The sequence below is a fragment of the Ovis canadensis genome, chromosome 3, assembly GCF_042477335.2.
Source record: "Ovis canadensis isolate MfBH-ARS-UI-01 breed Bighorn chromosome 3, ARS-UI_OviCan_v2, whole genome shotgun sequence".
Lineage (NCBI taxonomy): Eukaryota > Metazoa > Chordata > Mammalia > Artiodactyla > Bovidae > Ovis > Ovis canadensis.
In genome coordinates, this window is record NC_091247.1 from 214,302,002 (window position 1) to 214,316,700 (window position 14,699).

The 14,699-nt window shown below is 40.1% G+C and overlaps 1 protein-coding gene across 1 annotated transcript in view; it reads right to left on the reverse strand.

Moving 5' to 3' along the window:
- Positions 1 to 14,699, reverse strand: part of LOC138437854 (antigen WC1.1-like) — a 58,782-nt gene that overhangs the window by 30,678 nt on the left and 13,405 nt on the right. Inside the window, exons 3-6 of the mRNA XM_069585825.1 lie at positions 7,787 to 8,095; positions 7,378 to 7,695; positions 714 to 806; positions 290 to 604 (exon numbers count right to left, since the gene is read on the reverse strand). Coding sequence (XP_069441926.1) covers positions 290 to 604; positions 714 to 806; positions 7,378 to 7,695; positions 7,787 to 8,095 — 1,035 coding nt within the window. The remainder of the gene's footprint in view (positions 1 to 289; positions 605 to 713; positions 807 to 7,377; positions 7,696 to 7,786; positions 8,096 to 14,699) is intronic.

The window sequence follows — 14,699 nt, forward strand, 5'->3', positions numbered from 1 at the left end:
CAGGCTCTCCAGACTGTATACCACAGGAAACTGAAGAGAGAGCCCTGCTTTCATGTGGAAACCATAAGAAACGGCTCTGCCAGGAAACACTGGTGAGAAGAAAGGACCAGAATCTCAGCTGCTGCAGGAGGAAGTGAAAGCGCCTCATCTTCACGTCTGCTGGAAACACAGGCTCCTTGGGAGGAAGCCGTCTTCTCTGGTCCTTTCAGCACCTCTCCCTCAGGGCTCAGACCCCCGTCTTTCAGGGCCCCACCCCTCCCCCAAGCTGTGGACAGTGTGCAGCGCGGACCTGAGCAGATGACCCCTGCGTCCTGCTTGTGTCTGCAGTCATGCCGCCCCCAGCCCCGGGAAGGGCACGTCCACACGTGGGACTCCTTTCCTGTGCAGTTCAGGTCATCCAGCCAGATGGGTCCTGATCCTGCCCCGAAGTGAGCAGACCTCGTGGCATTGAGGGCTTCTCCACAGCCCAGCTGCCTGCACACCACGCGGGCATCATCCAAGTCCCAGCTGTCATCACAGATGGTGCCCCAGGAGTCCTGGTCAAGAATCTCCACTCTCCCGGCGCAGTGACCGCCCCCGTCCACCAGGCGGAGCCGTCTGCTGTCTGAGGAGAGAGAAATCGGACAATGGGGCGGTGACCGGGGCGGTGACCAGGGCGGGTGGGCGGGGTGGGGGGCGGTGGTTAAGCGCCTTCTGTCCAGTAGGACCCTCACCTGAGCAGTAGGGGGCGCTCTCCTCTGAGGCCGCAGAGCCTGTTGGTTCAGGGAGGGAGTCGATGCACTGGAGCAGCACCTGGGTCTGGTTTCCTGCAGAAATAGCAATGATCAGAGGGACATGAGTTAAAGCAAACTCCGGGAGATAGTGAAGGATAGAGAAGCCTGGCGTGCTGCACTCCAGGAAATTGAAAAGAATTGGACCCAACTTCCAGTAGTCATGTATGGATGTGAGAGTTGGACTGTGAAGAAGGCTGAGGGCCAAAGAATTGATGCTTTTGAACTGTGGTGCTGGATAAGACTCTTGAGAGTCCTTTGGACTGCAAGGAGATCCAACCAGTCCATTCTGAAGGAGATCAGCCCTGGGATTTCTCTGGAAGGAATGATGTTAAAGCTGAAACTCCAGTACGTTGGACACCTCATGCGAAGAGCTGACTCATTGGAAAAGACTCTGATGCTGGGAGGGATTGGGGGCAGGAGGAGAAGGGGACGACAGAGGATGAGATGGCTGGATGGCATCACTGACACGATGGATGTGAAACTGAGTGAAGTCCGAGAGTTGGTGATGGACAGGGAGGCCTGGCGTGCTGCGATTCATGGGGTCGCAAAGAGTCGAACACGACTGAGCGACTGAACTGAACTGAACTGAGTGACTGAATGGCAGCACATAATCTTTGCTGTTACATTCACTGAGAAGTGAAGTCTGTGCCTCCTTCCCTTAAAGTTCTGCTGAACTTCGTGAATTCCTAGTAAGTAATGCTGCTGCTGCTAAGTCGCTGCGGTCGTGTCCGACTCTGTGCGACCCCATAGACGGCACCCCACGAGGCTTCTCTGTCCCTGGGTTTCTCCAGTCAAGAATACTGGAATGGGTTGCCATTTCCTTCTCCAATGCATGCATGCATGCCAAGCCGCCCCAGTCATGCCCGACTCTGTAGTGATAGAAGGGAGTTAAGGTAAAGTTGCTTGACTCTCAGCACTAGGTCTGAAAACTCATGCAGCCTCGTGTGAAATCACTGAAGACCTTTGCTTTAGGGCAAGTCTGCCCTGTCGAGACTTTCGTCCTGTGGAGATTGTCATATGCAGGTCTCTGGTCACTCAGTTCAACCCAGCTGACCTCCCAGCTGCCAGGCTTTCCTCATGAACCATCCTGGGTCCCCAGCCCAGTGTCCTCAGATGATGTCAGCCCCAGCTGATACTGGGCTGCAACCTGATAAGACTCCAATACTAATCGGAGCACTTCCCAAATTCCTTCCCAAATTCCAGGAAACCATGAGCAAAAGTAAAAAGGGGTTTTAAGATGCTAAGTTTTGTGGGAAATTTGGTTATGCAGCAATAGTAACCAAACATTTATAATTAGCATACTACTAACTATTTACTGAAGACAAACGAAGTGTTTGTTTTCAGAAGAAAAGTATATGCATTTTTATATGCATATATTTGTATATGCAAATTTGTATGTGCATGTATACCAAGGAATGAGGCCACTATACAAATAGTATAAATTTGTGTATGCATATGCATAGCATCTTTATCCATAATGGCCCAAATTTGGGATGCCACCTAAAATATGTGACATTGCTTTTGGAACAAAGTAACAGGCAGAAGCTAGAAGGGATGGAGGAGGCTATTAGCAGAAGCCTGATGGGCTTGGGCAATGCTGTCAATGAGGATTGAAAGGAAGTGAGGAAATACAATTGGGGCTGAAGGAAAAATATATGGTAATATTTATGCAAAATAAAATGGTTGCCATAAGTGACTAGATTTTGAAGTACTTTGTTGCCAGGCAACAATAACCAGAAACACCTTTCTTCAGTCTCAGTAACTATAGAGCAAAACAAGCAAAGCCAGTCACTAAATATTTGGAACATTTGAGTGGGGTGATTTAACAAACATACCTCTCAAAACTAGAAAATACACCTTATTCCAAGCACGTACAGGTCATTTTCCAAGGCTGATCATATATTTTACAAAAAGTGAGATCCAAAAAATTTTCAAAGGGTAAAATAATTAAAAATATGTTTTTTTATTAAAGTAGAATTAAGCTAAAAACAAAAGACAAATAGTAAAATCTTCTGTTGTTTGTTTAGTAGCTAAGTCATGTCTGACTCTTTTGCAGCCTACAGGCCTGTAGCTCATTAGTCTCCTCTATCCATGGGATTTCGCAGGCAAGAATACTGGAGTGGGTTGCCATTTCCTTCTCCAAAAACCTTCAGTAGTGAGATATAATTTTCATGCATAAAATACACATATTTTGAGTATGTTTTCATAAGTTTTGACAGTTGCATGTGCCAGCATAACCATTACCACAGTTAAAATTCAGAATATATAGCATTATTCACAAAGTTCCTATATGCCTCTTGCAACCAATAAAACCCCCACAACCCCAGATCCAGGCAAATACTGATCTGTCTTTTATCATAAATAGATTAGTTGTGTTTTTTGAGAATTTAATAAAATCATACAGTATGTAATCCCTTTTAGATGGCTTCTTTCACTTAGCATGCTTTGAGATTTTCTGTGTAGTTGGATTTATGCGTAGCTTTTTCTTTCTATTGTTAAAGTCTTACATTATATGAATATGCCAAAGAAAGTTTTCCTTTCTTTCATTAAAGAAAATTAGAGTGGCTTATACTTTTTCACTCTTTTAAATAAACATGTCTGATTTTTCAGGCTAAATTTTTTGTGGACATCTTTTCATCCCTCTTGGGTAACAGAAATTTTGGGTGACATAGAGTTGCTAAGAATTGTTTTCTGTTACGTTATCATCAGCAATGTATAAAGGTTCTAGTGGATCAATAACCTTCTCCAAACTTGGAATTGTCAGTCTCCTTAATTGTAGCCAGTCTAATTTGTGAATTTATATCTCATACTTTTTTTAATTTGAATTTCTTTACTAACTAATGATATTTGGTATCTTTTCATTTACTTATTGGCCATTTGTATATAACCTTTGGGAAAGTGTCTTTCTTAATATTTTGCCCATGCTTAAACTGGATAGTTCTTTTCTTATTTTTCTGTTATAAATTTTTCACTCATTCTTGTTACAAATCCTTTGTTAGATATATGTATTGCAATTAATTTCTCCCTATCAGTTGAATGCCTTTTCATTTTCTTAATATTTTTTTTCAAAAAGCAAAAAGTTTTAATTTTAATGAAAATCACATCTCAGTTTTTAATGGTTAATGTCTTATCTGACTTAGGAAATGTTTGCTTACTCCACAATCATAATAATTTTTCTTATATTTTCTTCTACCAGTTTCATAATTAAATTTTATATGGGAATAACCATTTATTTGAGCTACCCTGATGGACTGGGGTTTTTCTTCAGGGTGAGGATGAGGGGAATGGCGCTTATGATGTGAAATAAGGATCACAGTTCATTCCCCCCCATGCAGATATTCAATTAGCAGATCATTCTTTGAAGAGAATGTGTTTTCCCCTTTGAAATATCTCTATGCTTTTGTAGAATTTCAACACATACATGGGTTTGGGTCTGTTACTGAACTTTATTGTGCTCTGTTGATCTATTTAGCTATTCTTATTCCATAGCCATGTTGCTGCGGATATGTAGTAGGAAACTTGAAGTTAGCATACTTCTTTTTGGCCCTTCTTTTTCAAAATTGTTTTGTCCATTCCACTTCTTGCACATTTAAAGAAATGTTTAGAATTTGCTTGTAAAGTTCTACAAAAATATTGCTTGGGTTTTTATTAGGATTAGATTTAGTTTGTATATTAAGTGAAGAGAATTGACAGCCGATTAAGTTTTCTAATCCATGAACATGGTATATGTCTTTATATTTTTAGATGCTCTGTGACTTTCAATGCAAGCCCTTTAGATATTTTAAGTTTCTTCCTACATATTTAATAGTTTTCATACTATAATAAGTGGGATTTCCCCCTAGATTTTGCTAGTATAAAGAAGTACCTCTTATGTCTGATTTATGTTTCATTGGCCACTAGTGAAGACAGTCTGTCTACATGGATGAACGATATCTAAGTCATCAATCTGCAACCCTAAGCAACGTGAAAATGCTGGTCCTGCATCTGACCAGCAGTTTCAAAATTTAAATAGCACACTAAATAATCATTTAGTTATTCCACTTTATTCAATATTTTTTCTGCTACTTTTATTGACTTTTTACAGTTTAACTATAATGTTTCTAAGAAAAGGTCTTTTTCATAAGGGTTATAAGGTGACCTATTAGTTTTATCAGCTTGAGTTTTCAAGCCTCTCCCCAAGTTAGAAATTGTTCATTTAAATGCACTTTTTCCCACCCTCTCCCTCTCCTCTCCTAGATATTTTTATGTTAATGTAGATACATAAATCACATAGGATATATTCTTCCTTTTATACTCATTTTTAACCACTGATTCTATCTTTAATTTGATCTACTCTGTTGTAGATGCTATCTGTTGCATTTTTCCCCATTTCATTATTAAACTTTTCAGCACCAGAATTTCTGTTTGGTTCTTTTTAGGACTTCGCTTTGTTAAACTTTTCATTTTTTCATCTATTGTTTCCCTGATTTCATTGAATTGCCTTTCTGTCTTTTCTTACAGCTCATTCAGTTTCCTCAAAGCAGTTGTGTTGGATTCTTTACAAGCTAGATTGCAAAGATCCATGTCATTGACATGTGTCTTTGTCAGTTTTGAAAAGTTACTGTTACTCTTTGGTGATGACAACTTTCTTTAGTCCTTCAAGTTCCTTGCTTTGCTGCTTTTGCCTGAGAGGTAGCAGACACCACATTAAATCTTTACTGATTACCTTCAGGTGGTATATACTGTTCTTGACCTTGTATAGACTCACTCTACATTTCTTGCTTCCTCTTATGGAAAATACCTTAAGCTTTTATGTCTTCTTTGGTCCTTAAAACTCAGCAGGCTGCTGGAAACCTCTCTTTTGTTTTGCAGAATGTTGTGCTACAGCTGAAGCCTGTGGTTACCTCCCTGCCACAGACCCTCGTCTGTTTTTGGAGATCACTCCAATTACTGGAGTTTGCTTTCATCTCCATACTTGGAAACACATAAAAGCATCTGTTAGAAAGGTGGCAGTAAAGAGGATTTACTAAAGATTTAGTACCTTCAGGAACTTGGAGTACCTACAGGCCCAGGGAGAGAGATCTTTGGGTGACATTCTCCTAGAGGCTTGTGGATGGGCTTCCTGCTGAAGCCCTGAGTGTAGTCACAGGAACTGCATCCCTTTCACATTTTTTGACCTTCTTAATGATCTTTCATATTTCCTCTCTCCCCTCAGTCACGGAGGTTCAGCCCCAGAACTTTGGGTGCTGCTGGAGGGAAACTGGTTTCCCCAGCGATATCAAGTGGGCACTAGCTCACTACTTTCCTTTTCGCCCATGAGAGAGGCCCCACCAGCTAGTTCAAATTTATGCTGTGTCACCTTGGGGTAAGGAGCAGCACTGGCAAAATCCTTTAATCCTCTCCAATAATTCAAACTTACTTTTTTGGCTCCAACAGAGTAATGAAATCTCCCTTCAGGAATCCTGGACTTCTAACAATTTCTATAGGTATTCAACCAAATGAGCACTCACCACGTTTCTCCATGTTTTCCCTGACCATGGCCCAGGGGGCTGGGACCGCTTCACTAGCTCCTGCTGGCTCCAGTCTGTACCAATGTCTACCTGACTATTACTGGATGCCCAGGTGAGTGACCATCTTCCTGGTCCTTTGATATAAGTTATGGGATCCAACAACTTTCACAGAGGCACTATTAATCATGGATATACGGTTAATTAGTCGTTAAAAAGAGAAGCAAATAAGAAGGAAGCAAGCCACCATGATGCTGACATCACTCCTTCTTTACCAAGACTTTTACACAATTAGCTGAAGTAGAGAAATTCTTTGAATAGTTCCATTTGAAATGACATATGGATGAATAGAAAATCTGAATAATTCTGATTTATTAAAAATATAGAATTTGTAGTTAAACCTTTCTACTATAACTTCAAAACAAAACAATTTTAAGTTCAGGTGTATTTCAAAATAGTTAATAATGTTATGTGAAATTGAAATTTCCTGAATTTGAATGAATGTCTTAAGAAATGGAGAAGGCAATGGCACCCCACTCCAGAACTCTTGCCTGGAAAATCCCATGGATGGAAGAGCCTGGTAGGCTGTAGTCCATGTGGTCTCTAAGAGTCGGACACAACTGAGCGACTTCCCTTTCACTTTTCACTTTCATGCATTGGAGAAGGAAATGGCAACCCACTCCAGTGTTCTTGCCTGGAGAATCCCAGGGACGGGGGAGCCTGGTGGGCTTCTGTCTATGGGTCGCACAGAGCCGGACACAACTGAAGTGACGTAGCAGCAGCAGCAGTCTTAAGAAATACATACTGAGGTTATCAGGTAAAGGAATCTAATGGGTATAGAAATTCTCACGTGGTTCAGTGGGGGAAAATCCCTGACTGAGGTGTATTTGCTTATACATTGTTCACTATGATTATACTTAAATAGCTATGTTTACTTAAAATATATATTCTCCTTTATGCTTCTTGCCCTGATCTGAAACATGAATGAATAATTACAAAACCCGTATTTCATCATGAAATATCTAACTTTTGAAGTCAGTTTTCCATCCCTCTCTACTCTTGGAGACACGTCACTCCAAGAGCATCCTGTGTACCAGTAGCCCTTCCCTTTCTCTCACCTGAGCAGATCACAGAGGCTGTGTTGCCATGGGAACAGTCAGAACCACCCAGGGCAGTCACAGGGCAACTCCATAGGAAAGACTCAGCCCCCAAGCAGTGAAATCGGACTGTTGAGATCTGGTCATCTCTGCCCACCAAGTGTGGTCCTCCGGGGGTGGAGATGGCGACTCCACAGCCGAGCTGTCGACAGACAACATTGGCATTGGCCAGAGTCCAGTGGGAGGCACAGAGTGCTCTCCATCGTCCAGAAATGTTCATCTCCACCTGCCCCTCACACTGAGAGGAGCCGTTTGTCATGAGCCGGACTTCTGAGTATGCTGGTAGAAGAAGACAGAGTTTCAGCAAAATCTTATGATTTTCTTATCCCAGTAGAGAGTGCAGGGAGGTTAGTCCTGATCTACATCTCACCTGAACAGGCAACCTGAACAGCTCCACTGTGGTGACACGTGCCCCCTGGACAGGGCACTCTGGGGCAGACCCAGAGCTCAGGCTCCTCCCCTTCACACCTGAACTCTTCAGCCCAGACCTGGCCATCAGACTCTCTGAAGGGCATGTGTTTCAGGACAGACACAGCCTTGCCACATCCCAGCTCTGCACAGATGACTTGGGCAGTGGGGAGTGTGAAATTCCCATCAGACACTGGGATCCATTCTTTTCCAGAATGTACTTCTACATGCCCTGAGCAGGATCTATCCCCTCCAAACAGACGCACAGATCCTAAGATAAAAATAATGACAAACACAGTGAGCGTTCATTTTCCTTGCTTGCAAATTGAAAACAATATGTCACAGGCAATGGTGTGAAAACTTTCAGGGAGTTGAGCACAAACTGAGAATTTAACAGTTAGTGTCAGAGTTGTATTTTCATGACCAAGTTTCTAAAGAGAAACCCAGAAGCAGGGTCAATTTGGAATGACTGGATCCCAGCAAGGTGTACTTTGAGGTCAGTTAGAAATGTGAATTCCTTATCTAAGGTCCAGGAAACTACAGGGACCAAGACAGATCATCTGTAATGGCTGAATACCAGGAACATAGATTTAATTTTGGTTGGAGAAGTTTCTCATTTAGGAGCTTGGGATCTACAGAGCCCAAGAAAACAATGCGTAATGTGTGGCACTGAAACTTGAGTATAGAGACATGAAGAGCAGAACCAAACCAGAGCAAAATGGCTATGAGATTGCAGAGATCTATCCCTTAGACAAAGTTAGAAAGCTTTTCTGAGACTTTCTGCTACTAGTCTAATCAGACGTTTCCCCCATGAGCCACTCCTCAAGTGGCTTGGCATACAGAAAATTGTATAGGCTGGATCCATTAGTGCATGCCAACCTGTAGACAGATAATGGCTCAAGAGAAGAAAGACTTACATAATAACTAATCCACTTTCAAAGTAACAAATTTTATTTTTCTAATAATTTTTGATGACAAAATATTTCAAGAATTTCTTAGATGACCTAAATGAAGAAAAAGATGAGTCTGTTCTGTTAAGTAAGCTCAGAGAGAAAAAGGACTTGATTTATGAAGCTCAAAAGTTCATAGGTAGGTAGAACCAAGACTTGCTATAATTAAATTACCAAAATTCAAACACAAAGATAATTTTGAAAGCATTAAAAGAAAAATGACTTGTTACATATAAGGGAGTTTCTGTCATAAAGCAGATTTCTCAGCAGAAACCTTGCTGACCAGAAAGCAGGGTAACATATACAAAGCATTTTATGAAAAAAATCTGCCAATAATCAACTCTTTATCTAGCAAACTGTCCTTTAGAAATGAAAAGAGTGTTTTTTTTAATTTTTTAAAAAGCAAAAACCGAGGGGTTTCATCACCACTCATCTTGTCTTGCCTCTCATTAGTAAAGATAAATATAAAGAGAAGTACAGAATACTGATATATTGTAATCTCAGCACATGATTTTAACCATGTTTTGTAAATCAAAAGTCAAACACAGCAAGAATAACTATAATCACAGAAACTTGCTGGTGGAAAAAGAATATGTAAAGAAATAAAATCTGACGTCAATGATATAAAGTATTGTGGAGATAGTAAAATACAGAGTTTCCATTTGCTATCAAATTTGATTTGTTACCTTAATTGTACTTAACTTCAGTTATGGACTATTATAGCTATCAATTGCTTGATACAAGTTCCCAGGTAACCACAATTAAAAGTATAGAGGATAACAAGATAAGGAGAAAAGAGTCAGAGCATAGCACTATGAAAAGTCACTTCACAAAGAAAGCAACAGAAGAGAAGAACAAGAGAACTACAGAACAGACAGAAAACAATGAACAAAGTAGTAACAACAAGTCCTGACCTTTCAATAATGATTTTAAATGTAAATGTATTAAACCTTCCAAATGGAAAATGGTGAGTGGCCTGAGTAGATTAAAAAACAAGACCCAACTACATACTTTAGATTTCATGACACACATAGGATGAAAGTGAAGAGGTAGAGACAGAGATTCCAGGCAAATAGTAACCAAAAGAAAGCAAAGTCAGGCCAAAGAGAAGTTAAGCCAAAACCATCACAGGAGACATAATGATTAAATAGTTCAACAAGAATCGATAACCCATGTTATTACATATATATTCAATATATGCCCCCAAGATCAAAAAATGTAAATAAGCAAAGCCAACATTGACAGATCTTAGGGAGAAATAAAAGCAGCACAAAAATATCCCACTGTTTATAATGGATGGATCGTTCAGACAGAAAATCAGTAAGAAAGCAACAGAACCGAGCAACACTATAGGCTAAATGGCATTACCAGACACATAGTGCCCATTGACCCAATACACTGACCCATGGAGCACATTTTTACCCAATGTATAGAAAAATAGACATTCTTCTCAGTGACACATGAAATATTCTCCAGGACATGCTAGGTCACAAACAAGCCTCAGAAAATTTAAGAATATCAAAATAATTCCAAGTGTCTTTGCTGACCATAATGGTAGCGAGAAATCAAGAATGAAAAGAAAACAGGAAAAATTCAGAAATACATGAAAGCTAAATGACACACTCATATTTTGAGGCTTTTCTCTATTTATATAAAGAATGGTATTGAGATTTTGATAGGGATTGCATCAAGTTTATAGATTACTTTGAGCACTGTAGACATTTTAGCAATATTAACTCTTTCAATCTATTAACACAGAATGATTTTCCAATTATTTGTGTCTTTTTAATTTTCCTTCATGCAGGTTTAACGTATTAAACATTTTATAATTTTAAAAGAAACTGACATTTAAAAAAAAAAAAAGGTAGAAGATGAAAGTAGAGAGCAAGAAAGCCATTATTTGGAGAGCTCCCAGTTGAAGAAAACTAAGATCATGGCATTCAGTCCCATCACTTCATGGCAAATAGATAGGAAAACAATGGAAACAGTGACAGACTTTATTTTGGGGGGCTCCAAAATCACTGTACATGATGACTGCAGCCATGAAACTAAAAGATGTTTGCTCCTTGGATGAAAAGCTATGACCAATCTAGACAGCATATTAAAAAGCAGAGACATTACTTTGCTGACAAAGGCAATGGCAACCCACTCCAGTACCCTTGCCTGGAAAATCCCATGGAAGGAGGAGCCTGGTAGGCTGCAGTCTATGAGGTCGCTAAGAGTCGGACACTACTGAGCGACTTCCCTTTCACTTTTCACTTTTATGCATTGGAGGAGGAAATGGCAACCCACTCCAGTGTTCTTGCCTGGAGAATCCCAGGGATGGGGGAGCCTGGTGGGCTGCTGTCTATGGGATTGCACAGAGTCGGACATGACTGAAGCGACTTAGCAGCAGCAGCATGGTTTATCAAATAGTCATGTATGGATGTGAGAGTTGGACTAGAAACAAAGCTGAGCACAGAAGAATTGATGGTTTTGAACTGTGGTGTTGGAGAACACTCTTGAGAGTCCCTTGGACTGCAAGAAGATCCAACCAGTCCATCCTAAAGGAGATCAGTCCTGGGTGTTCATTGGAAGGACTGATGCTGAAGCTGAAACTCCCATACTTTGGCCACATGATGTGAAGAACTGACTCATTGGAAAAGACCCTGATGCTGGGAAAGATTGAAGGTGGGAGGAGAAAGGGATGACAGAGAATGAGATGGTTGGATGGCATCACTGACTCAATGGCCATGAGTAAACTCTGGGAGTTGGTGATGGACAGGAAAGCCTAGCATGCTGCAGTCCATGGGGCTGCAGAGTCGGACATACTGAGTGGCTGAACTGAAGTTGTGTAAGCCTCAATACTGATAAGACACATAAATATTTGGGGAAAATATTAGTTGAATCAATTTTTAGCATATTTCATCACCCTCTGCTCCTCCTGTCTATCACCTAACCCTGGATTTTGTCATTTCTCCTGCTTCACACAAGTAAGTTCAGTTCAGGTCAGTTCAGTTCAGTCACTCAGTCATGTCCGACTCTTTGCGACCCCATGAATCGCAGCACGCCAGGCCTCCCTGTTCATCACCATCTCCTGGAGTTCACTCAGGCGCACGTCCATCGAGTCCGTAATGCCATCCAGCCATCTCATCCTCTGTCATCCCCTTCTCCTCCTGCCCTCAATCCCTCCCATCATCAGAGTCTTTTCCAATGAGTCAACTCTTCGCATGAGGTGTCCAAATTACTGGAGTTTCAGTTTCAGCATCATTCCTTCCAAAGAACACCCAGGGTTGATTTCCTTCAGAATGGACTGGTTGGATCTCCTCGCAGTCCAAGGGACTCTCAAGAGTCTTCTCCAACACCACAGTTCAAAAGCATCAATTCTTCAGTGCTCAGCCTTCTTCACAGTCCAACTCTCACATCCATACATGACCACAGGAAAAACCATAGCCTTGACTAGATGGGACTTTAGCCAGCAAAGTAATGTCTCTGCTTTTGAATATGCTATCTAGGTTGGTCATAACTTTCCTCCCAAGGAGTAAGCGTCTTTTAATTTCATGGCTGCAATCACCATCTGCAGTGATTTTGGAGCCCCCTAAAACAAAGTCTGACACTGTTTCTACTGTTTCTCCATCTATTTCCCATGAAGTGATGGGACCGGATGCCATGATCTTCGTTTTCTGAATGTTGAGCTTTAAGCCAAATTTTTCACTCTCCTCTTTTATTTTCATCAAGAGGCTTTTTAGCTCTTCTTCACTTTCTGCCATAAGAGTGGTGTTATCTACATATCTGAGGTTATTAAGATTTCTCCCAGAAATCTTGATTCCAGCTTATGTTTCTTCCAGCCCAGCGTTTCTCATGATGTACTCTGCATAGAAGTTAAATAAGCAGGGGACAATATACAACCTTGACATACTCCTTTTCCTATTTGGAACCAGTCTGTTATTCCATGTCCAGTTCTAACTTTTGCTTCCTGACTTGCATACAGATTCCTCAAGAGGCAGTTTAGATGGTCTGGTGTTCCCATCTCTTTCAGAATTTTCCACAGTTTATTGTGATCCACACAGTCAAAGGCTTTGGCATAGTCAATAAAGCAGAAATAGATGTTTCTCTGGAACTCTCTTGCTTTTTCCATGATCCAGCGGATGTTGCCAATTTGATCTCTGGTTCCTCTGCCTTTTCTAAAACCAGCTTGAACATCAGGGAGTTCACGGTTCACGTATTGCTGAAGCCTAGCTTGGAGAATTTTGAGCATTACTTTACTAGCATGTGAGATGAGTGCAACTGTGTGGTAGTTTGAGCATTCTTTGGCATTGCCTTTCTTTGGAATTGGAATGAAAACTGACCTTTTCCAGTCCTGTGGCCACTGCTGTTTTCCAAATTTGCTGGTATATTGAGTGCAGCACTTCAGCATCATCTTTCAGGATTTGAAAGAACTCAACTGGGATTCCATCATCTCCACTAGCTTTGTTCATAGTGATGCTTTCTAAGGCCCACTTGACTTCACTTTCCAAGGTGTCTGGCTCTAGATTCGTGATCACATCATCATGATTATCTGGGTCATGAAGCTCTTTTTTGTACAGTTCTTCCATGTATTCTTGCCACCTCTTCTTCATATTTTCTACTTCTGTTGGGTCCATACCATTTCTGTCCTTCATTGAGCCCATCTTTGCAACATGATCTTAAATATACAAATGTTTATTGATTTAAAGATGGGTTTGTCAAAAAGGGAAGCAACTGCTATAGAAGTGAAGGGTAGGTATATAGGTGGGGCTTGTGGCAAGTAAGCTGAAATCATAAAAAGTTTTGAAGCTTAGGAGGGAAACCTAAATGACAATGTATCATTAGTCATCCAAGGAACATATTTTGAAAAGAATCAAAGGGAATCAATTACTTAATTTTTTTTTAATTCCCTTGTTTCTGAGTATATACTGATTATTTATTGCTAGAGTTCTTTCTGGTAAAGACTACCTAGTAACGCCTGAATCCAGTCATAAAACTAGACTTCCAAAGAAGAAAAATATAACCCATAAAAAATTTTAAATGAGCAATCATTAAAAGCAAATTCAGAAATTACAGAGATGATTTAGTTGGCTGATAAGGTCTTTAAACCTCTACTATAAATATACCTACTGAGGCATAAAAACAAAGTAGAGGAAAAAATAAGCAAATGGAGCTTCTAAAGTAAAATACAATATCTGGAATGAAAAATTGTCTGGATTAACTTAACAAGAGACAAGACATTGCACAATAAAAGAATTGGAAATTCAACACATAGCAATTAACCATCCAAACTGAAGTAGAGAGAGAAAAATATGGGTAGAAATTAGTAGCATGAAGGATAATATCAAACCATGTAAAGTATGTTATTTGGAGATTCAGAATAAGGAATAAGTAGAAAAAAAAATTTTTAATGATAGATAAAAGTTTTCCAAATTTAATGAAGCTATAAACCCACTGATCCAAGAGGCTAAACAAACCTCAAACAACATAAACTAAATAAAACCACCTAGGGCACTTGATAATATATTGCTGAAGTCCATTCATTAACAAAAATAACTCTTAACAGCAGCCAGGAAATTTTGACACACTATATATAGAGGAACAATGTTAAGTATTACTGACTTCTTGTTTGAAGTAATGCAAGCCAGATAATTATGCAAAAACATCTTTAGAGTACTCGGCGGGGGGCAAATATTAACATAGAATTCAGATACTTTTGAAAATAACATTCAAACCTGAAAGAAAATTAAAGTGTTTTCAGATGAATAACAGATGATAGAATATGAGGCTATCAGACATGCACTACACAAAAATGTTATCTAAAGGTCTAAAACTTAAAGGAAATTGATAATAAATTAAAGCTTGGATCTACCCAAAGCTATAAGAACTGTGTTAAATGATAATTCTGCAAGTAAATATTTTAAAAACTTCTTCTCATTT